Source organism: Callospermophilus lateralis, chromosome 8, assembly GCF_048772815.1.
Source record: "Callospermophilus lateralis isolate mCalLat2 chromosome 8, mCalLat2.hap1, whole genome shotgun sequence".
Taxonomy (NCBI): Eukaryota; Metazoa; Chordata; class Mammalia; order Rodentia; family Sciuridae; genus Callospermophilus; species Callospermophilus lateralis.
Window position 1 is genome coordinate 41459695 of NC_135312.1, and position 25889 is coordinate 41485583.

At 37.6% G+C, this 25889-nt stretch overlaps 1 protein-coding gene across 1 annotated transcript; it reads left to right on the forward strand.

Moving 5' to 3' along the window:
- The first annotated feature begins 9189 nt into the window (after nt 1-9189).
- On the forward strand, nt 9190-25106 carry Exoc1l (exocyst complex component 1 like). The gene is made up of 3 exons (XM_076863861.1): nt 9190-9310; nt 19390-19520; nt 24840-25106. The coding sequence occupies exons 1-3, from the start codon at nt 9190-9192 to the stop codon at nt 25104-25106; spliced, it is 519 nt and encodes a 172-aa protein (XP_076719976.1).
- Nucleotides 25107-25889: the final 783 nt, after the last annotated feature.

Genomic DNA, 25889 nt, shown 5'->3' on the forward strand with positions numbered 1-25889 from the left:
ATTTGTTGGATAGTCAGATTAATATCTCTAAGTCTTTAGTTGTTAGAATTGGGCAACTATAACCCATCCTCCAGTGATCAATTGGGCAGTCACTTCCTTAAGGAGGACCTTTCTGATTCTTAGACTGTTAGGTACCACTCTAGTGGACAGTATAATGCAATGCCCGCAGCCCCTGTTAATGACAGAGGGCTGACAGCAGATGCCCTTTAGAGATTGGCTTCAGGAGATTGTAAATAGAAGTCCTGTCTTTTTCAAAGTAAAGGTATTATTAAAATAAAAAAAAATTAAATGAGTGATTGCTTCTTTTATGGCAAGCTGCTTTATATCATGATTTGTATTCTTTAAATTTTCAAGAGACAGAAATTCAACTTGAACTTGCTTAAGAGGAAAAACAAAAAAGACAATGACTAGAGCTATCCTGTGATTGGAAGGTTACTTTTAGGCTTAGCTGAATCTGAGGAGTCAGACAATGTCATCAGAATTCTCTCCATCCTCATTCGTCTCACATCTTCCTCTCTCTGTTCACATCTTCATCTTTTCTCTCTTTAGCAGGGTACAGCTCAGAGCCATTCAGTAGATGCAACTTGCCGTGATGTGAGGGTGCGAACAAGCTGCAGAAGCAGCCCACAGATGCCACAGGGTGTGACTGAGCAGAACTGCCTGGAAACGACTGCTGGGCAGTCAAAGTCACATTATTTTATTTTCAACTGATGATAACCAATGCACAGTGATAGTCACATAACGCTCTTTGTCCCACACTGTTCTAAGAGCTTCTCAGATGTGAGCTTACTTAATGTACCTGACCTGAGACTGTGGTCAGAGGATACAGCTAGAGCTCCCCTGTGCAGTGCCTGTGCTTCCATTCTAATAGCAATAATAGCCCAGGACCAGAACCTGGAATTTGAGCATCTTCCTGACACTATTGCCTCAAGGGGGTCACTCCATTGCCTTCTATGGATGAAGGTTCACATTCCACCAGTAGGCAAAGCAGCAGCCCAATTTATAGGGATTAGCTCCAAGATTCAAAGCAAGGCAAGAAGGATGGATTTGGAGCTATGAGACAATAAATAAGGCACAATCCTGCACAGGTCATATGTACTGTCCTGAACCAATCACCATCGCCAGGAGAAAGAGGATTCTGATTAGTTGAGTCCAGATCAGCTTCATGTGCTCATTCTTGTGTTTTAAAATGCTATTCATGGAGGGAGTTTCAAAATGGAGGAATAGAGAAGGTTGCTTTTCTGGCTGCTCCATGGTGTGAAACCAAGAAAGACAGGCAGCTTCTCAGCAAGTGAATTGTGATACAGAGCACTGGTGCAGGAGTCAGACTCACCAAGGGATCCATGATCCACCAGTCGGAGTAAAGACAAGTCTTCAAAGGTGAACACTTGGGATCCTGGGTGAGATGTTAGAGACCCAGTAAAAGTGTTGGCACCATAACCACTAAAGAAAAGAATTTCTGACACTTGTTAAAACAGTGAGGAAGACTTCATTTAGGGTTAATGAAATAAGCATCAAATGTATTGCAACCAGGGGGCAAAACTAAACCTAACTCCACAAACCACAAGGACAAAGGCGGACATTCAGTGAGAGGTCAGGGGATGGGAAATTATAAGAGGAAATATAAAGGGTAGCAGATCTTGCTAAATTGGCTTAAATAGATTTCTTGCTAATAGGAAAAATTATACTTGATTTCTAATAAGATAGTAAAATAGGTGTTATCCTATAACATACAGAAGAAAATACAAATCTTTCCTTTATAACTTTTCTTTGACCATTTATAAAATTGTATGAAAAGATAAGATCTTCCCTGAAAATAGTTTTGTGCATATGTTTTGTCAAAAGAATGTTTTTTCATAGAGTATTCCTAGGATTTCTTTTTCTTTTAAAAGGCACTCGCCTGTATATGTTTTAAATCACACCAGGATATTCCAAGAAGATGTATGTACTCAAATTTCTGCGTAAGGGTCAAAGAAGCCCTTCCTAACGTGGACTCTGGCCCTAGCCGTGGATCAGAGTGGCCCTGATGTGGACCCAGCCCTTCCTCCAGTGACACTTCCTGCAACATTCCTCTCCTGATGAACTGAAGCCTGAGACTTCAGGCAGCTCAGCAGTTCACTTCAGTAATGTCATGACCTGGAGGATGAGAGGTCACAAAAGAAGGGACTGCAGTTCTTTTCCTTTGTGACATAGGACTGTATCCTCTAAAAACACCTATGATAGTCAGAGCTATGGGACTATATGAAGTATTCATATCCAGATGAGAACAAACAGAACCAAGAGAGAACATCTCATATTCCTGGATTCAGCCAGCCATAGATGGAAAATCCTCTCCCCTCAAATTACATCTATATCAGACTGAACATATACAGTGAAACAATATGACAACTATTTACATAGATTTACCTTGCATTAGGATTATGGTTTGGATGTGAGATGTCCCCCAAAAGCTCATGTGTGAGACAAGCAAGAAGGTTTAGAGGAGAAATTATTGGGTTGTAAGTCTTAACCCAGTCAGTGAATTAATCCCCTCATGGGGATTAACTGAATAGTAACTGAAGGCGGGTAGGGTGTGGTTGGAGGAAGTGGGTCCTGGTGTGCCTCTGGGGCATATATTTGGTATCTGGAAATTGGAATCTCTCTCTGCTTGCTGATCATCATGTGAGTTGCTTCCCTCAGCCACACTCTTTCACCATGATGTTCTGCCTCACCTCAAGCCCCAAAGAACACAGGCTGCTGTCTACAGATTGAGACCTCTGAAACCGTGAGCCCTCAAATAAACTTTTCCTCTTTAAAATCGCTCTCCTCAGGTCTTTTAGTCACAACAGTGAAAAAAGCTGACTAAAACAATTAGGTATCATAAGTAATCTAGCAATAAAGTATACAGAAGGATTACATAGGTTATGTGCAAATAGTACAGTCACTTTATTTACAATCCCAGCCCCTATAGTCACTTTATATAAGGGACTTAAACATCTATGGATTTTGGCATGGGGGAAGGGGAGAAGCCCTTAAACAAATCCTACAAGGATACGGAGGGATGAACTTAGCTTAGGTCATCATTCGCCCTCACACGCACTACCACACATACACACAATCAAGTGGATATATACACACGCTCACAAAGTGTTCCTAAATAGAATCACCAAAGATATACTGGACTAATTAAAAATTATGATCTGGTACAGTAGAATTTTTTTGTATAGTACAAGATTAAATGTCTTGATAACAACATTATCCTGATTCCCACAAATAAAATTTAAGAAATGTAACACAAAGAAGTGTCATTTTCCAGTCATACATACAAAAGTTTAAAGTTTAGGGCTCTGTTAATGAAAATATTGTTACAGTGACATTTTATTACTGCAGACATTACTACAAAGGTGGAACCAATACACATGGAGAGAATTCTGGAGAGAGAATTCTTCTTTTGGAGTCTTAATGAGGTGTCGGTAGAATACTGTCCTCTCACATGTGAAGTGAGGGCAAGACAGCTCCCCCTTAGCTTTGTGGAAAGAGTAAATTAAACAGTGCATGGCTCAAAAATCAGTGAGCAGAGCTGGGTAGAGTGCCTGCCCAGCATGCTTGAGGCCCTGGGTTCAATCCCCAACTCTAAAACAAGTCATTGAGCAGAATCTGGCATTTCCTTCTGTCCTGTGGGTCACTCAAGGATAGATGATGTGAAGCCAAATACAATCACAGCCTTTCCTTTAAGAGAAAGGACTGTGTTTGAAGTGCAGGTCTGAAAGAAAATTGAAGTTGGGGCCCAGTCTGTATTTGCACAGCACCTACCTCTATCTCCCTATGGACCTACAGAAAGTCCTGAGAACTTTGGCCCCCCAAACCCTAAGGAGGCCAACTCTAATTCCAGAGGAGCATTAACTGCCTTGGTCTAAACTCTGTGCGGATCTTTCATTCCTATAATTTGTGACTGTATAAAAGGGACTCATATGATCATTTGCTCACATGATTATCCTATTACATATGTACAACTAAGGAAGTTACTCACAGATTTCTTCAGCAACAAATAATTTTGTGGTTGAAAAAGAATGCAAAAACTTTAAAGTTGAAAGTGAGTTAAAGCAAGATTTCAACACCAAAACTGAAAAGAAAAATCTTCCCTTAGCCTCTGAAAATAAAATGAGGATAAAATAGATCTGGACTCTATTTAGGCTTTGAAATTATAGTCAAGCCCTCTAGTTTAGCTCTTTCTCAACACAGACCTCAGTCCCTCAGCTCCGACAGGTCACATATGCAAGACATTTTCTTCCACTAACTCACCTCCCTCACCACCAGGTAGGCTGTATGTACAGGCAAAGCTTCCTGTAGGCTTTACCACAATGGTGGGCCAGCCAGGCATCCTTAGTACAACAAGAGGTATCAAAAATTCTTTCCCCCTAGGAAATACATTAGAAAATTTGGAGATTTTTGGTTGTTGTTGTTCTAATTAGTTTCACATGACAGTAGAGTGCATTTTTGACACATCATACATAAATGGAGTATAACTTCTCATTCTTCTGGTTGTACATGATGTATAGTTACACAGGTCACATAATCATATATGTACATAGGATAATAATGTTCAATTCATCTACTTTCATTCCTACCATCATACCCTCTTCCCTTCCCTCACTCCTCTGTGTCTAATCCAAAGTACCTCTATTCTTCCCTAGTGCCCCCCCGCCTTATTGTGAATTAGCATCCATATATCAGAGAAAACATTCAGCCTTTGGTTGTCTGGAATTGGTTTATTTTGCTTAACATGATACTCTTCAGTTCCATCCATTTACAGGCAAATGCCATAATTTCATTCTTCTTTAAGGTGGAGTATTATTCTATTGTGTATATATATATACATAATTTCTTTATCCATTCATCTGTTGAAGGGCACCTAGTTTGCTTCCATAGTTTAGCTATTGTGAATTGAGCTGTTATAAATATTGATGTGGCTGCATCACTGTTGTATGCTGATTTTAACTCCTTTGGCTATTAACCTAGGAGTAGAATAACTGAGTCAAATTGTAGAAGTGTTTATTCCAGGTTTTCTGAGAAATTTCCATACTGCTTTCTAGAGTGGTGGCACTAATTTGTAGTCCCACCAGCAACGTATGAATGTACCTTTTTCTCCACATCCTCGCCAGCATTTATTGTTGCTTGTATTCTTGATAATTGCCATTCTGACTGGAGTGAGATGGAATCTGAGCTTAGTTTTAATTTGCATTTCTCTAATTGCTAGAGATGTTGAACAGGTTTTCATAAATTTGTTGATGGATTATATTTCTTCTTCTGTGAAATGTCTGTTCACTTCCTTAGCCCACTTATTGATTGGGTTAAATTTGCAGATTTTTAAAATAGGTCTTTCCCCAAAAAATGCCTCTTTTTCCAAAGTGTCCTCCTTATCCCTAATTGATAAATCTATATCATTTCAAAAACAAATTTACTAACTGAATAATCTTTGGTTAAGAGGAAAGAATGTTTTAGTAGCTCTATTAAATATTGTTAGCATCAATGTATGCTTTGGGGGGTCTATTTTTCATTTTTCTACAACCTCTTTTATGATGTCAGTTCCCAAGGTCTTAGTATTTTATTTGCCTGAAGTAATACACAGTGAAATTAAGATCTCTAAAATTTTTCCTTATTTCTATTTTTAATGAATTGTCAATTGCAGTTTTTTAAGGCCAATTTTTTTAATTCTTTAACTTAGATAATGTTTTGGTAGATTGTTCTTATACAATTTACTTAGAATCTTACACATTCGCATTTTAACATGCCTTTTTGACTTTTTCTTTATGACTGTCAACACAAATCAATGCCATAAGAATATAATCAACACAATGGCAGATAGTTTCTAAAAACACTTTAGTTAACAGTAAACATTTCATTTTGGAATTATAAAGTCACAAGGACAATTTCCAAGCTTCTAATTTCAATTACTTAAGACTGTATGAAATACAAATTTGCAATTTTTTTAAGGACATGGAGGGAGAGTTGTGGTAATTCCTCCAGAAGTCCACTTGAAACTCTCACAACTGAAGACTAGGTCTTCATGGTAAGAAGTAAAAATGGATATTGGCCAAGAGCCATGACACATGTCTGAATCCCAGCAACTCAAGAAGTTAAGGCAGAAGGATGTCAGGTTCCAAGTCAACATGGGCAACTTACCAAGACCCTGTCTCAAAATGAAATTTTTTTTTAAAAAAATGGGATGTATCTCAGTGGTAAAGCACCTCTTCATTCAATCCCTGGTACCAGGGGGGAAAAAAATGGCTATTGACACAGGATAAATATTGGGTAAGACATATACCCTCACTGTACACTTCCTCCATGAGGATATATCACTGCAAAACCATCAAAGCAAAGAATTTTTTAAAAAACTATTACATGATTTTTTGATTTATTTATTTGTTCATTGGTTAATATGTACAAATAAATTAATGACTGAATGAATGAATACAAGAATATCCAATATGTGCCAGGTACTGCAGACCACATATCTTGGCTATTCTGTGAGAATAAAAAACTGCCCAGGTGCAGTGGCACAAACCTGTAATCCCAGCAGCTCCAGAGGCTGAGACAGGAGAATCTCGAGTTCAAAGTCAACCTCAGCAATGGCAAGGCACTAAGCAACTCAATGAGACCCTGTCTCTAAATAAAATACAAAATAGGGCTGGGGATGTGGCTCAGTGGTGGAGTACTCCTGAGTTCAATCCCTGGTAGCAAAAACAAACAAACAAAACTGTCCCTCACTATTTCTTCTGCTCCTCTTACCCAAATTGTAGGGGGGACGATTGGTCAGTATTTGTTTGTTTGCAATGCTAATGATCAAACCCAAGGTCTCTCTCATGCTAGGCACATGTTCTGCCCCTGAGCCACACCCCCAGCCCCCAAATTGTTTTTATATACTTTCAGAATCACAGAGAGAATAGAAGGATATTAAAGTAGGAAAAGAGGTTATTTTACATTATTCTATAGATGAGGAACAGGCCTATGAAAGCAAATATCTCCCCCAGGACCCTGCAGTTCAACCTAGCTAGGAGCATGTCATTAATCTATTTTTAGAGCAACCATGAAAGACATTATCAGTTGCCTGCTCACAGTCACACCCAACCCCTTCTTGCTTGTTAGAAAATCCCACTTCCCCTGAAAGCAACCAAAGATGACAAATGCTTACCTTACTAGTGGTCGTCATGTGACCCAGTTACACCACTGAGATGCAAAGGGAGGTCTGCTGGCAGGTTTCTGAGAAGTATTTTGTCTCTGGAACAAAAGAAAAATCAAAATAGCTACTTCCCCCTCTTTTTTTTTTTTTTTTTTCCTATCTTTGGAGCTGAACCACAGCTGCCTGAGGTGGTGTGGGAAGGGAGAGCCAGCATCTGAGGAGAGTAGAATGGAAAGCACTTGGGACTGTCTTCTATCAGCCTTACGCTCACCTTGGGAGCCTACGTGCAGACCTTATTACATGAGATAATTTATATCTTTATAATTATATCTTTGTATTATGTGACTTGTAGCCTTGTACACCCTGAATGCACTGATGCTTGGGTTAGTCCTTATTTTCCACCTACCCCAAGGAACTTCTCAGAGCAGGGAATTGGCCCATTTTTTTCATTGTCATATCCCCAGTTCTTAGAACAGAGCCCAGCACATAATCAACTCTTGATAAATGTTTGTTAAAAGAATGGCTGAACGAATGCCCCCAAATCTTCATTGGCTCTCTGCTTCTGTAGAACACAGTCTAAATGATTAACTTGTAGAAGCATTTCCATGATCTGGTCCCAATCTTTCTTTCATCTTTTAACTACACACACCCTACAACTCAAGAAAATAGGACAATTTTCTGTCCTCCCTCAACACCCTGCCTCAGTCCATTTGTGCTACTATAACAAAATACCACAGACTGCATAATTCAAAGGATGCCAAAAAGCTAGGAGTCCAAGATAGAGATGGCTTGAGGTTGGATTGTCCAGTGAGGGCTGCATCCTTCAGAAGGTAGGAATGCTGTGTCACCACATGGCAGAAGGCAGAAGGGCAAGCCAGAGGAAGGCTGTGGGAAGCCTGTCAGCCTTTATCCCATTCCTAAGGGAGAAGTCCTCATGACCTACTCACCTCTTAAAGGCCCCACCTCTTAATAATACCACATTGGCAGCAATGGAATTTTGGAGAGGACACCTTCAGCCACCCTATGCTTACTGATGCAGCTCACACTGCTCCTTCCATTTCAATATGCCCCTCCTTCTCCACCTCTATGCTCTTCTCTCACTCTCCCAGCTCCAGACTCTCCCATGGTACTTCTTCTGTTCTTTCCAGGAAAAGGTATATTTCCTAGTCTGTTTTCCCTTCTGTTTGGTGCCCTGTATCACTTTTACACATCTGGGTTAATTATATGGTGTACTTATCTCTATTAGACCATAAGCTCTTTGAGGATAGAAACTTCCCAAGAAACAAACAGAATGCTTTCCCTTAGTAAGTACCTAATATATTTTCATCTGTGAGTGAAGAAATAAATAGTATTAAAATGATCCCATTTAAATGTCCATTTAAAAAATAATTTTGAAAAATAAAAAAAAAATTACAATTTAGATCCATAATCTTTAGAACATTGGAAGCAAAGGTCTGAACACATTGCAGGTGGGGAAAGAAACTTGTTGAAAATGCCAAGAGCGAGAAGGGATGCCTTTTCCTTGGCGAATGAGAACAAAGTTCTTAATGGAAGATGATTGCAATCAATAGAGCCAGACAGCTGATTTATATGATGGCATCAAGCTGCAGTGGTGGTCTTTTCTCTGCAGAGTGCTGCTGTGAAAGGGGAAAGGGTACTTAGATTTGAATAACCAGAGGACTCCACAAGTAGATCTGTGGATATGGCTCGGCGTTCATAAATACGTTCCCCATCAGCGAGCCACAGGAGAGCTCCCGAGAGCAGCCTGCTTGAGGCTGGATGCTCAAGGCTGGCGGTGAGGCTAGTGCCACTGCTGTATTTTAGCTGCTGCAGCCGTTGCTGCCACTGGGCAGATACTGCAGTGAGGGACTGACCCCTCGGTGCTCTCTGGAGCCTGGGTTCTGGCTACAAATGAGAAGTTAAAGGCGGGTAAGCTGGGAGGATTGCAAAGCCTAAAGAGACAGCAAGGAGCAAAAGGAGAGCAAGCCTGAGTGTGAACCAAAATATCAGGCCAAGGGGAGCTGGAGGAAATGTCATCATTGGTGAAGGAGGACTTGGAGAAGAAATTGTTTAAGCCACTCTCACAGAATCTGTACGAGTTTATTGAAATTGAGTTCTCGGTGCAGGACAGGTACTACCTCTGTGTGTCAGGTAATCTACTCTTTCCGTTCTCATTTCAAAAAGCAAGTCATCTAAAGATGCTTGGGTGGTAGGGGGGTTTGTCTGTGTTTCTTATACAGCACATGTGTGCCTCTTGTGAAAGAGTTTAACTATGCCTAGTTTGAGAATTTGGATTCCGTTGAATTTTTCTTAATGTGCTAAAATGAAAGAAAGAAAAATGATATCATGATCTTTTGATTATTTGTTCAGAAATGAAACTGAATATGTACTTCTGATTTGATTATCTTGTCTCTAATCTTTTAGTTCACTCTCGTGGCATGTAAGAGCTCATTATTGTGTAAGAGTTCATTTTTAAAACTTCAACAGGGAGTTCTCTGTATACTTTTAAATACATTGAAGAATTGAGTTATACATCTCTATTTTCAACCATTTTAGATTACTGGAATCTTCTTTTCATCCTAGGAAAGAAACAAAACCTTAGTTGTTTATTATTATTATTATTATTTTTTTTTTTTTTTTTTTTTTTTTTTTTTTGTTCCATTCATTTGTTTAGATTTTCTGGGATTTAGATTTTCTGTTTTGAAGACAGAAATGAGCCTTTAAAAAATATTTCTCTTACATGAAAAACAATCCTTTAATGGTAGAAACTAGTTAATGAAGATGGAACTTTAAGGATAAGGGAATGTCCTCTAAAGGATTTAAGTAAAACAAGCATTTTAAAAATTATGAAAATTGTCATGAATAGGCTTTTTTGCTTAATTATAGTTTGCTGAACCTGTGACTTTTTTTATGCTGAATTTAGGTAGAAATGTCTGTGCCACTATTGAATTTAATATCCCAGTCTGTGCCTTTGAATACTTTTCAGAGGCTTAGGAGAAAAGAAACTTGGCGTTCATTGTGGACTTTCCTTTTTAAAGTGCACCCCTATTTTCAGAGAACTTGTTATAATTCTTTTCCTGATAATTGGCTTAGAAGGCCTTTCCAAAGGTAACAAGAAGGAGTACTATAAGGGAAGTAGAATGTCTCTAAGTTAAGTGCTTGAAATTAAAAAAAATAATAATTTCTAATAAATACAGTCATATTTGCCCAGTATTAAGAAGAGTAATATTTATTGAACACCTTAGCCTCTTTTGCTATACATATAAAGTGTGCGAACTGGGCATATCAACAAATAGAAAAAACACAATCAGCTCAGGAAAAACAAAGAATGTAAATTATGGGGGAAGGTCAATCAAACAATTTAAGTAAGAATCCATGTTGTATCCTAACCACCAAATCACTGTCTCATGAAACATCTCCTTGAATTCAATGTTTGGAATTGATTCAACGATTCTGTCATATATAAGAGAAAAAACAAGGCCCTCTCAAAAATGAGGAAGAAATCCAGGCACAGTGGTGAACGCCAATAATATCAACAGCTCAGGAAGCTGAGGCAGGAGGATCACAAGTTCAAAGTCAGCCTCAGCAATTTATGGAGACCCTAAGCAACTTATTGAGTCCCTGTTAAAAAAGAAAAAAAAAACTGGGTGGGAATGTGGCTCAGTGGTTAACTGCCCCTCGGTTCAATTCCTGGTGCAAAATGAGGGGATGAGAAAGAAGACAATTTTATGATACTTCAGATAAAAGTTCATTAACTTTTTACTAACTTTTCTCCTCTATATCACATCCATCAACTTGTGAGCATTTCCCCCCAATATAGCACATTTTTATGACCATTACAAACCCATTTTGGCAGAACAGTAATTTAAATAATGCTCGACCATCTTATCTTTGGCTATGTTTTACTTTAAAAATTTCCATCAATGGGAATCAAACAAGCTGAATCAAAATTGTTGAGGCAGGTTACTAACCTTGGAGGGCTCTTCCCCTTCAAGGAGAAGTCACATAGTTCTGATTTCCTTGCACACCCTATAATCTAACAGTTCTAAATTTGCAAGGCTCACAGGTCCAGAGTAATCAAATCATATAATGCATTTTTCAAATTAAAGAAATATATTTGGCAGGTGGTGAAGCTCAGTGGTAGAGCATGGGCTTAACATGCCCAAGACCCTGGCTTCAGTCCCCAGTGCCGAAAGAGGAAAAAAAAATTGAAATTTGGCAATACTTTCTACTTATCTGACTGGAGTCTGTCCTTCTGCAGGAGTCTCACAACCAGAGTATAGTCATTTACTGTTAAAACTTGATGATTACCTGACCAACGTAAAATGCAGATGTCATTAATTCAATTTTCCTCTCTGTGGTTGCTGGGATACACATTGAAGATATCTTGGGTCCTCAGTTCCCTCCACCTCAGAGTTTACATGTCCCTTTCTCCCTGGGATTATCTTCCCAGTCCTCCAACAACATTATCATTAGCGATCAAAACCAGCATCTCATGAAAGGGGTAGGAGGTCTGTTAGGTTCAGGCACTAGGAAGGGACAAGTCCTGAGAGCAATGAGGAGAGTGCAAATGGGTTCAAGGCACTCCAATAGACTTGAAATGGCATATTGAAACCTTAGCCAAAACTGGGAGGTAGCAGGGCATGGTTAACACATCCCTTGGAATGCTTGGAATCGGGTAGATCTGGTTGTAAAATCTGGCCCTGCTTTGTCTGCCTATCAGGTATGAACTTGGGACAAGATGGCATCAATGTTAACATCTCTGGTATTAGTGTTAACATCTCTGGCAACAGTGTTAACATCTCTGAAATGGAAATAAAAACACCTACGTTTGCATGAAGTGCTCCCCTATAAAGTCCTTACTAGGAAAAAAAAATAATGACAAACTATATTCCAATAAATGAAAGGTGGGTTTTTTAAAAAGATAGCATTATACTTTCAAAAATGTACAGAAAAAATATATTTATTGTATGGGCTGGAGTTGTGACTCAGTGGTAGAGTGCTTGTCTAGCATGTGTGAGGCACTGGGTTCGATTCTCAGCACCACATACCAATAAATAAATAAAATTTTAAAATTCATCAACAATGAATTAAAATGTATATATATACACATGCATATATATATATATATATTTACTGTAAAAATACATGCTAAAATATGTGTATGTAGGTCTATACTATAAATATGCATTTGTAGTTAGAATAAAATATATAGTAAAGGTATATAAATATGTTCATTTGATATAAAATTAATGGAGTATACTTTATACTATGTTTTAAATTATATGCCTATTAAGACTTAGACTATTGTAAGGTATTCTCATGTCTTTAGAAAACAATTTTCCATATATAGATATTAATTTGAAATTAAGGGCATTTGCTAGAATTATGAAAATATTATATGTAATTTTTCTACATATATTAATTTTTATATCAAAGCAGAACTTTTTTCCTCTGTGAATCAAAGAACCTAACAATTTGTCAAATCATTTACAAAAGAGTGTTAATTAAGAATATGAAGACAAACAAAGGGGATTGCTAAAAATGATTTTTGAGGCTTCATTTGGAACCACTGTTGCTAAATTTGTGAATTCCCAAAATCTTATAAACAAATCACAAAACTAAATAACTTTTTAAATTTTTCATTTCATGATGATAGTGTTATCTGGGGAGATAGTAGTTTAATCTTTCCAGCACTAAATTGAGAACAAATTATTGTAGTGTTTTTAAGAATGAAAATATAGGATGACATTTTGAAAAGTTTTCAGACACTTAAAGATGTTATTTTGCTGGGGGTGTGGCTCAGTGGTAGAGTGCTTGCCTGTGCAAGGTCTTGGGTCCAATTCCTTGGACATCATAGAAACAAACAAAAGATGCTATAATAGTGGTAGAATAACAACTGTGTGGGTCAAATTATATCCAAACAGCTATGCACATATTCTGACAACAGAGCAGAGGAGAGTGCATTTTTTTTATTTTTCAAGTTGCAGATTTACTTAAGGCTGATTTGATACATCTTCCCATTCACAACCGATATTTCCTTTCATAAATATGAATTCACTTGGTTTTACAATAATATAGCGCTCTGTTCTCAAAAAGAGAGCGAGCACTTGGAAAAATTCTAATTTGATTGCACTTATTCTCTATTCTAACAAATTAGGAAAAAAAGAAATATGGGATTGATTAATGAAAAGTACACTTTACTAAAAATAAAATACAAATATCATAAAACCACAAAACTTAGTTTTCATCAAGATTATGAGATGAGGAACAAATCTTGAATATCAAAGTCAATTTTATACCTTAAAATAAAAGGTATATTTTGCTCTGTATCTAAAGGTAGAAAAATGCTTCATTATTTTTGCTGAAGTCTCCCCCCCCAGAAACTCCCTCACACAAGCAAAGTACAGCGCACATTCATTGACCATCAAGAAATATCTCTATGGAGAAATGTAAATAAAATATTCTATATTCTGACTCTCCAAATCAGAGTAATTATAAGTGGAGAGTACAACACAGAAATGTTCCCTTTGGGATCTCTTGTTACTTTGTATTTATTATGACTTAGCTTTTATATCTGAAAGGGTTGGTGACTTGGATACTAGAAGTGGAATACTATCATTATCTATAAAATCAAAGACTTACAATAACATCATCAGTTAGTCACTCTTGAGACAGATTTTCCCATTGGTAATTTTCTACTTTGGGAATTAAAATGTGGAAATCAATATGCTCCACCTATTCTAAAGTCCAATTCACATCAATTGTAGAGTGAACAGAAACTTTATAGCAGAGCTTTTAAGGAAAAAAATATTAAAACTTTTTCATTATTAGCATGGCCTTATTTATTAGGGGATAAAATAAATAGTTGTAAATTATACCTACAGAGCGTCAGGCATAGCCAAAAGTGGTGGCGCATTCCTGTAATCCCAGCAGCTCAGGAAGCTAATTCAGGAGACTTAGGATGTGGCTCAGTGGTTGAGTGCCCTGGGTTCAATCCCCAGTATCAAAAAAAAAAAAAAAAAAAAAAAAAACCTCAGCCAGACTGTTAACTGTATGAAGTTAAATTTCTGTTTTACAGATGAAAAACCATGGTCATCAGAAGTAAGTAACTAGCCCACAGTCACAGGAAGTAATTTTAAAACCAAAGTTCTTTCCACTTTGTGACACGGCTTCTAACCAGAAAGATGACTGTGTTTCTTAACACGCACGCCAGACTATGCTAAGTACTCCCCATGCATTATCTTATCTGCCACTTCTTGTGGACAATAAAGTTGAGGCTTACAGTTACTAAATAATTTGCCCAAAATTATAAACTAGCAAGTGATAAATGAGAAATTTAAATTCAGGTCACTTGTGCTCAACCACTCTCTTGTGTTGCTTTCAGGAGGTGCTCTGAGACTGTTCTAGCTTGGAGCTCATTAAACAGACCTTGCCTGAGCCTTAGGGGACGGTCCTCTGTTTCTTTTCTTCTGCTCCCACAAAAAGCACTTTCTTTCTCTTCCATTCTCTCTCCTATTTCTGAGAGTACATCAATAACTCATGTCCTAACTTGCTTACTGTCAGTTATTTTAATATTTTAAAGATACCCAGTATAGCCCCAAAATTGATTTTATAAAAATATTTCTAGAAAAATGTTATTTGAAAATTACTTTTTAGGTGACATTAATGACTGCCTACTCAACAACCCCAAGGAATCATCAGTGCCTTGTGACATGTCACTAAAGGCTTCTCTTTTTCAATATCTGGTGGTAATTTTTTCCTATTACTTAATTTAAATAATGAAAACAATTATATAAACTTAGGGTTAGAAAATAAAAGGATCTTACTTATTTAAAGCATTCCTATGCGAATTATTTATTTGCTACTACTTTTCCTCTATTCTGCCAAATCATGTTGGATCAATTTGCCAATACTGACTCATGAATATATCCATCATTTTGTCATGATAATAGAGGTATTTATCAATGACAAAGTTCATTTTTAAATTAAAGGTAAAAAAAGATTGTTATGAAGTTAAGATCATAATTCTTTAAATGCAGACTAAAATATTAAAAGTGGAGCAGTCTAATTCTGAAGTTCCCTGTATCTGCAGACATCATTCCCTAAGCCGTAATTCTCCAACAGAGGCTCTGATGTTAGTGAAACCGACACTCTATCGTTTTTACTAGGTAAACACATTTCTGTTTTAAGGCGATGTGCTAAGTTTCCACTTTGCCAGTGCCTTAATGTGGTGATGGCCATTTAATTTGAGCTGGCAGTGGAGCTCAAGCACGGAATTTAGGGATTGGGTCAACTCCAGCCTGAGCAGACTTCTTTGGCTTATGGCTACAGAGAATTCTTGGAGCCTCCTTAGTTCTAAAGGAAGTCATTTCGTCAAATTAAGGAGGCTGTAGTCTCTCTGTGCTGCTTCTTTTCATCAAAAGTTTAATCTTTAAAGCATGTTCTTTTATTTTCTTAGCTTTGTGTTGGTAGTGCAGTAACCATTAATGTAAGCAAACTCAATAACAGGTAGATTCTATCTGCTTAGCATCTCCTTTCTCTGTTCCCAACCTCTAAACCATCCCTTGTGGAATGTTCCAAAGAATTTTCTTTCTTTTTTTCCTTCCTTCCTTCTTTCTTTCTTTCTTTCTTTCTTTCTTTCTTTCTTTCTTTCTTTCTTTCTTTCTTTCCTTCCTTCCTTCCTTCCTTCCTTCTTTCTTTCTTTCTGTCTGTCTGTCTTTCTTGTACCAGGGTTAGAGCCCAGAGGGGCCTAACCACAGAGCCACATTCCCAGCCCTTCCAAAAGAATTTTCTAAAATTTAAATCCCTGCCTGCCCATTCACTTAAAATCCCTCAATAACACTTCCTCACTACCTACCACAGCTTTCAGAATAACATCTAAATCCCATGGCTTGGCATTCCAGATCCTTCCAGGACTAACTCATGCTTAACTTGCCTCCTTCCACCTGGCCACATTCACAGCAAATACTTATAATGACTCAAAAGTGTCAAGCGCTTCATGCCTTTGTGCCGGTGCTTCTCAGATCCCCTTTACTCTTTTCTTCATTCTACCAACTCCTACCTTTGCAGCTCAGATGACCTCCCTCAGGACGCTCCTCCTGATGACCAGTCAGACGATGATGTCCCTCTGTGTCGTGACTCATTTATAGCACCGTCAGCATAATTTTTCTTTCTGAAACCTCCATCCCCTGCAGTCTCAGTGAAAATTAATTTGGGGAATTAATTTTTTTCAATTTCTAACACCATGCTTAGTACAAAAAAGGGCACTCAAATAAATATCAACTTAACGAATTGAATGAATGCCTTTATCTTTGATCATTTGGTTATTATAACTTGTAGATGAGGCAGTGGAATTTGCTCCCTGAAAGTTACATTTTCATATAGTATCCAGGTACTTCTCCTTATCTGTCCACCCCCATTCTCTCTCACCCTCTAAAGTAGCTTAGTGAGACATCTAGCTGAACCAGAATATAATCCTCTGATTCTGAGGTACAGCTTCTGTTGGGAAGACACAACTGTCTTCTGGTTGAAGGAACCTCCTCCAAGATCCTGTGCTTAGCAATTGTGACAAGCTACTAAGATCTTGTCCTCACTAAGGTGGCCTCTACTACAACGCACCAGCCTGATGGCAGTTCTTGTCCTCCTTTCCTCTTTGCAAAGCTGACATCTAGAACCGTGCAGATAGACATTTTTAGGGCTAGAGTGGTATAGATGGCAGAAGGCCACCAACTTCTACACAATTTTATTTAGAGACAGGCTCTCACTGAGTTGCTTAGCACCTCACAGCTACAGGGGGACTTCAGACTCTTGAGTCATTCATTGATCCTGGATTAAGATCTTGAGGTCCTCTCTAGACATGCCCCTCAATTTCTCCCTTGACCCCAAAATGCACCATATGTCTTCTGAACTCTTGGAATATGTCTAAGTCATAGCCTTTAGCCTCCATGTTTATTACCTTGTGTAATCTTACCTAACCCAGGAACTGGCACAGAATGTGTACTCAAGCTGTATACAGTAGCACACAAAGGAATCCTCTGCAAACCATCTTTTGCTCTTGCCATTATAGAGAAACTGCCTTCATGATGCTAATCAATGACCTTCCCAAGTCAGATTCAGGGCCAGGGCTGAACTCCACCTTACCTAACAAAGTGATTTCGCAGGTTTGTCTCCAAACCTCTGAAAAAGATCATCCTCTGATTTCCATGGCATTGCGCTCTCTGATCTGTCTTTTCTGAGGCCTCTTCTCAGACCCTTTGCTGACACCTCTTTCTTCTCCCCTTTCTCTTATCCCTTTCCTCTGCTCTTTTCTTATACACCTGGTCTTGGAAACCTCTCCACACTCAAAACCCTCCAGTCTCTATTTCCATTCCTAAACTACAAAACTTCCATCTCATTCTCTCCTGAATTAATTTGTGAATACCTTATGCGTATGACAAAAACAAAACTCATTAAACTGGGTGTGGTGGTGCATGCCTATAATCCCAGCAGCTCAGAAGGCTGAGACAGGAGGATGGCAGATTTGAAACCAACCTCAGCAATTTAGTGCTAAACAACTCAGGGACAGCCTGTCTCAAAACAAAAAATAAAAAGGACTTGGGGAGTTGGGCACGATGACACACGCCTGTAATTCTAGCAGCTTGGGAGGCTGAGAAGAAGGATCACAAGTTCAAAGCCAGCCTCGGTAAAAGTGAGATGCTAAGCAACTCAGTGAGACCCTGTCTCTAAATTAAATAGGGCTGGAGATGTGGCTCAGTGGTCAAGTGCGCCTGAGTTCAATCGAGCCACATTGCCTCCTCCAGGGCTTTCTGGTTCCTCTTTCTTTTCTTCTTTAATGTATCCTGTGCATCATGGCCACCAGAAAAATACTCTTTTAACAGGGTATTATTTTCTTAGTCTCTAGCTCATAGAAGAAGGAGACCTACTGGCTTGGTATTGCAGTATGAGCTTGCACTGGCCACCTGTCACCTTGCCCTCATCTTAGATTTGTCAAATTACTCAGAACCCCTTCTCCAGTCCCATTGTTACCTCTGAGATCCAGTGGTCATCTTGATTTCAGTATCACCTGTACTTTCAGAGAATTACTCCCTTCCCCAACCCCATTTCTGGAGCCTTTGAGATCCAGACTAGCCTCCTGTGTCTCATGCCATACTAGTGTAGCACTATTAAGTTTCCAACACAAGAACTTTGGGGACCCATTTAAACCATAGCAGAATCAAAAGAGAATCTTCCCCCAAACAAATTCTCATTCTTAGAAGACAGAACCAGCTTGTACAGCTCTCTAAGTGATATTAGCTACCTTTATATTAGCTAGTTGATATTAGGTAGTTGATCCCTATCTGTCACCTCTCTATAATAAATGTAAGCCCTATTTCCTGAGCAAAACCATAAGTTACTAGAGGGCAGGCTCTTACTTGTCTCCCCTTTGGCATCTATAATCTATCAAGCAAATAGCAAGTACTCGTAAGGAAATCCTCCTTGATTAACTCACTGGTAATTTTCAAAGCAGAAACTCTATAATCAAATGTTGATTATTCTGATGAGTTTATGTGAAACCAAAGAAACGATTTTAAGATGAGAAAATTATTTCCCTCATTTTGTTCACATAAATTAAGATTTCATTGAATTTTCAAAGCATAGTACTAGAATCTTCTGTGCTGGAGGCATCATTTAGAACACTGGAATTTAAGAGGCATACTTGAAAGGATTAAAAATCTCCAACAACATCAAACAGGTCAGTGGTGGTTGTGATTCACACAGCAAATTTAGAAGAAATTGTCCCAGTTCCCGAAGTACTGTCCTGTGTTGCTATGTGAGCAGAACGGTTTGCTCTTCTTACCTCACTTGCTTATACTGTCATGATTTAAATTATAATGTGTTCTGGTAAACACTTTGGCACTGACTGTATTGTAATGCTAGGCCTCTTATTTCCTGTCCCACGTTGAATCCCATTCTCTACCACAAAGAGCTCAAAGCACATAGCTCAGGGTTCTATCTGACAAACACTATTGTGGCAGCATAGAACCACAATTGCTGCAAAAATAAATTTAACATGTGGAGCAAATTTGGGGGGCATATTCATGAAGGTTCAACTACATCAGATCTCAAATTCGGGCCAAAACTATAACGTGGGTTCAAGGTCATTATATAAAAAGTGTATATATAATCCTGAAAAGTGTGACTTGAATAATTTATAGTCTTCTAAAACTAAGAATTTTTCTGTCCTACAGTGACCAAAAATGAAGAAGTGAAAATAATCATGGTGAAACACTACAGAATAGGTTTAGATGAAAAATATGAAGTAACAAAAAAGTGGTCTTTGAATGATCTGCAGATGATTGATGGAAAAGAAGCAGACACTGTAAGTATTATGCTTCATAAGGGAGATGTAGGATCAATATGCTGGTGATCTTTATGCTCAATATCCTACATCATATATTCTTGTCATGTACTAAGTGTTAAAATGACATATTGTTCTTAAATGGTATGGATTAATTTCCTGTGATCTACTTTTTTGTTTTGCTTTTATGAGTTTGAATTTGAGTTTTGTCTATTAAATTTAAAAGCATCTTTCCCAAGGTCCTCTTAACAGAGTAAACCAGGCAGTCAGGCCTAAAACTCTGAATGCCATTTTCCCAAACATATTACGTTTCCACCATCACTTTCTCCAATTTCTTCTGCAGGTTTTAAGGATTCCTTGCCTCTGTCAGCAAGCCGCCTTCATCCTGCAGAAGGATCATAGTGCTTGGAAATCCTAGAATCTTAGAGTTGAAAGACAAGAAAGAGTCTCCCCTCTTGTCCACTTAACTAGTCATTTCCCAGTCTGTTTCTAGAGTCTTCTGGAGAGGGAGAGTTCATCCTGTCCATGAACTTTATATGCCCACAATGCCTAACTAAGTACTGACTCCTGAAGTTTACAATGCCCAGTCCCCCCCAGCTCTTACCCCATTTCCAGATTTCCCATTAGGTGAAGTCCTACTCATGACTCCCCACCTGGTGCACCCATTCATTATGGATGTAAATATGTTGAGGCCATAACCCTACAAACTGCAGTTATTGTATTACTTTAACTCCCCTTTGAATGGAAAGCTCCTTCTAAAGTTTGAGACCAGGTCATAGCCTTCTACCTGATAGATATCAGGCACTCAATAAAACTCATTTTTTTCTCTTTCTTTCTTTCTTCTTTTTTTTTTTTTTTTTTGGTACTGAAGTTTGAACCCAGGGCCTTGCACATTGTAAGTTGCAACCCTTCTGCCTCAGCCTCTTGAGTTGCTAGAAATACAGGTGTGCACCACCATGTGTGCAAAATTCATTTATTGTTGGTTTTTTCCTTTGGGGAGCGGGTACCAGGAATTGAACTCAGGGGCACTCAACCTCTGAGCCACATCCCCAGCCCTATTTTGTGTATGTGTGTGTGTATATATATATCATTTATATTATTTCTAAATATATATATATAGAATCAGTGTCTCACTGAGTTGGTTGATGCTTTACTGTTGCTAAGGCTGGCTTTGAACTCAAGATCCTCCTGCCTCAGCCTTCCAAACCACTGGGATTATAGGCATGGGCCCCTGTGCCCTGCTCATTTATTGTTAATCCTAATAAATATCATATTCTTAGTTTGGCCTGTTGTTCCAACCTACCAAACCTTTTAATATCTTGATTTTTAAATATCAGCCAGCTTCAGCAAAAGTGAGGCCCTAAGCAATGCCTAAATAAAATACAAAAAATGGTTGAGGATGTGGTTCAGTGGTTGAGTGCCCCTGAATTCAATCCCAGGTACCCCTCACCAAAAAAAAAAAAACTAATAGATTTCTCAAGGTAACATAGCTATTAAGTGGTAGAGCTAGACTTTACTCATAAATCTGTTAATTTGCCTTCTTTAGATTGGTTGGTCAACCTCCACAAATTTATTTATTTATGAGTTTCTTTGTTCAGTCTTCTATCAGAATTTATAGCACAGAAGGTCCTGCTAAGCTCAGAGGATACAGTACAGCCATAAACTCTGCTTAATGATGTAATCTGGATGTCTATCTATGCCTTCTGCTATTACCTTGACTAACACCTAGAAATCCTATTTTTCAAGCTTGCTGTGTTTGGCAGGACTCCTTGGTGAAAGCGCTGGATTTCATTGCTTTGTTTCCTAATTACACACACACACACACACACACACACACACACATATATATATATATATATATTTTTTTTTTTTTTTTTTTTTGGTACTGAGGGTTGAACCCAGAGGTGCTTTACCACTGAGGCATACCCTCAGAACTTTTAATATTTTATTTTGAGACAGGGGCTCACTAAATTTCTTAAGGCCTCAATAACTTGCTGAGACTGGCCTCGAACTTGCAATCCTCCTACTTTAGCCCTCCCAAATCACTGGGATTACAGACGTGTACTACTGTATCCAGTCAAGTAATATTTTTCTGACAATACATTTTACCTAGATGTTTAGGCAATTAAACCTATTGCTGCATATCCATAGATGGAATAGCATGTAGTCATCACAAAACAGGTTTCCAGAAGAATACCTCAGATCATAATTATTTACTATTTAATAAGTTTTTTAAAAAATCAACTGAAAACAAAGCTTTCCTAAAATAGTGTCAATTCTGCACATTTATTTTATCATATTATAGAAATCTAAATCTTAATTTTTTCTTTTTTTTTTTTTTTTAGTACTGGTGTTTGAACTCAGGGGCATTCAACTACTGAACCACATCTCCAGTCTTTTTTTTTTTGTATTTTATTTACAGTCTCAGTGAATTACTTAGCGCCTTGCTTTTACTGAGGCTGACTTTGACCTGAGCCACTCGGATTACAGGTGTGCACCATAATGCCTGGCTTAAATCTTAAATTTTAATGCTAGAAAATACATGTCGTTACATGTATGTGTATATGTGCATGTATATATGAAACAGCCCCGTATAATAAGGTTAAAAATTTTACAATTTTTATTTTCTTTTTTATACTTTTCTGTACTTGCCAGATTTCTATACTGTACCAAATTTTAACAGAAATCTAGATCAGTTTCACCAATCCATAGTTCAGAAATTAACCACCCTCACCCAATTATTGGCCCATTTTTCTTTTTTTCTTTTCTTTGTTTCTCATGTTCTCAAATGTTAGTGGTGTCATAATATCTCCAAATTTGGCCAGTGCCTGGGATATTTTTATCAGTCCTGTCAAAAGAAAACTATAATATCCTAAGAAGAGTTTTTTAAAAAACATTTATCTTCTAGAATGATGTAAAAAAAAAATATATATATATATATATCCTCATATATATTATATACATTATATATACATTATCTCCTCATATACATTATCTCCTCAATGTTCTGGGAATACAAGAAAATCATCTCTCTCTTTCTCTCTCTCTCTCTCTCTCTCAATTGAAAGGAGTGTTTACTACATTTTTCTCAATGGCAATGATACAATTGTCAATAGAGTAATTTTAAGCCAGAAAATTATCAAGTGTAAAATGGAATGTAATTGAAATTGAAGACACTTTATAAAGCATAAATCAAATTATTTAGATTTGGAGACTGACTGATCCAACAGGAGACAAAATAATGAAGTCAAAGCAGGGCCTGGACAGCTGGGGTGTTGGTTCTTGTCCTAACTCTGCCACTTAACTCTAGGTGTGGCCTGTGCTTCACCTCTCTGGAAAACTGTCATCTCATCTATAAATAAGGGATTACTAAATAATCTATGAGATCCCCTCTTAGCTCTAGAATTCTATCAAAGAAAGAAAGGCGGGAGATGAAGAAAGGAAGGGATTTGTATTCTATGTGCATGCACACTTGTCCTTTCAATTATTAAGCTAAAGCAAAGATTAATCCTCATTATCTCAAAGACATGAAGGATATTTTCTACATGACAAGAAGCAAATGGAAGAGAAAACTATCTAAAGAACATGATTACTATCTGGTGGTGGAATGGAGATTTCCTTTTGACAGTCTCTGCAGAATTGTCTTTCATTGTATGACAGCTAGGAAAAAAACTCAAGGTATGGCTAAGGGAACACTACCTTTGAAATCACAACACTCTTATATCTTCCTTTTAAAGTGTTGTTTAAAAAATAGTACAAAGCAAAGCAGTATTAACACCAGTATCACAATCTCTGGGGACAGATGTTTGGGGTATGATCATTTATTAAGCTCCATACTAGGCATTTTATATGATTAATCTCAAACTGTAGGGCAACCCTAACTAAAATGGAAAAGTGAGAGATCACATAAGTAGTTTGCCCATGGTTACATCAGAGAGTCAAAATGGTCCTCTAGTTTCAAAACCCATGTTCTTTTTCTGGCCTTCTGCAAGAGTTTTCCTGTTTGAAAATACGTAGTTATTTGTATATGATGCTTAAAAGCTACTTGCTACTGAATTTACACTCTTGTGTGGTTTGGTGCCTCTCTGCCTCTTTGTCATTTAAGCAATGTTTACTTTCATTTTTCCTCTTACATAGAAGCACTTCAGATCGGTCCAACACACATTTGTTGAGACAACAATAGTTGCCATGGATGAGCATGAGGAACACAAAGAACGCAAAACCTTTGCCCTCAAGAGAGTTGGGAATTAGGGAGAATTGTGAAAATATTTTCTAAACAGAAATACACTTTGTACACTTTATAAATGCATGATATAGTTTTGTGTGTGTAGTGCTAGGACTTGAATCTAGGGCTCCACATATGCTGCAGAAGTACTTGACCACTGAGCTGTGTCACCAGCAAAGCACTGTTGTCACTACTACTAATAACAATAGCAATTATTATTATTCTCTCCCCCCTCCTCCCAATCTCTTTTTGAGACAGAGTCTTGCTAAATTACTGAGGCTGACCTTGAACTTGAGTTCCTCCTGCCTTAGTCTCCCAAGTTGCACCACTACTCCAGACTCAATTATTATTATTTCAATATGTAAGACCCAGATTAGGTTTAATATCTACTCTTTTTTGAAGCATTTCTACTAGACATATTGCAAGAACCTAGAGCCATTCACTAAGAGGCATTCTAGCAGTTTGTCAAATGACTTAATGGTCCCTGCTATTACTGTCAAAGATTACTCCTTGCTGTCAACTGCAAAGTCATCAAATTGGCCATCTGTACTATGTCAAATGCTAATTAGCCATCCTGCATTTCCCCCACTTACCTTTTAAATATCAAAGAGGACCAAACTCCTAGTAAAGACACCAGAGAAAAATGCTTTTCTCCACCTCCATCCCCAAAAGTCTGTAAGGGGGTTTATTATATCCATCCCATCTTCTCAAATTTACTACACAGAGAAGATGTGATAAATATACATTCTGTGACATTCTTTTCATGTGTATAATTTTTTTTATTGGTTGTTCAAAACATTACAAAGCTCATGATATATCATCTTTCATACATTTGACTCAATTGGGTTATAAACTCCCATTTTTATGCCAAATACATATTGCAGAATCATCATGTGTATAATTGACAAGACATAGATGTTTCAAAAATAATCTTTCTTGTTTATTTTTTAGAAGGAATTACATTTGAAGCAGGTAGTTTTGGAATGCTTATTTGTAGATTTTAGAAATATATTTGATACTGTCACTTTCAATAGACACATCCAGGAGAATATGAAAGAATCCAGGAAACTACTTTCATGGCTATGAACTAAGTCATTACTGTCTTTCTCTTCTAGGACAATCCATTTTTTGATCTGCACTTCAAGAAAGTGTACAGTTTGGAAGCATATAGTTGTGCTTCTAAATATTCCTTTGCTCGAACTGTAAATAAGCTGAATCATGCATACCTCAAGAAGGACTTGCAGATTGTGAACTTTGATTCTACTTACATTAATGATGATTCCATTTGGTCCTCCAACAACAAGGATTGCTTGGTTCTCATGAGAATATGCTTTTATGCTTTTAATTTGGTGTGCTTATCTCTGTGCCCCCTGCCACTTTGAAGATGTATTCCATATTCCTTCATCAGTGTCTTACAAAAATGGTTCCTCAAGTAAATGCTAATCGTCAAAATTTTATTTTTCCCTTCACCAGTAGCTATTATTTATATGAAAATAAAGGGATGCTTTGTGGATTTCAGTGAAATGTGCTTTAATGCCAACTCTCAACATTTGGGAGTTTTGGGCAATGTACTTCGTGGTAACTTTGGAAGGAAGTTGCATGGCTTTGACTAAATTAGTATTCTGCTAAAGAAAATTGAGAAGTACTTTTAAAAGACCTGGATCTGAGGAAAGACATTTATGTCTATGGATAAGAAGACAAGATTTTCAAGATGCAATACTATCCAAAGCAATTTGCAGACTTAATGCTATTCCTAACAAAATCCCAACACCCTTTATTACAGAAATGGAAGGTCAGTCTTCAAAATTCTCATGGAATTGCAAGGGATTCCAAATAGCAAAAGAATCTTGAAAAAGAAGGACAAAGTTGGAGGACTCACACTTTTGATTTCAAAACTCAATACAAAGCTATTGTAATCAAAATAGTGTGGTGCTTGCATAATGATAGACACAGAGTCCACTAGAATAAAACCAATTCAAAAAGAAATCCATATGTTTATGGTCAACTAATTTTTTACATGGGTGCCAAGTCCATTTAAAGGGAAAAGAATAATCTCTTTAACAGACCATGCTGGGAAAACTGGATATACACAGACAAAAGAATGAAGTAGGACATCTACCTTATACCATATACAAAAGATAACTCAAAATGGACAAATTTACCTA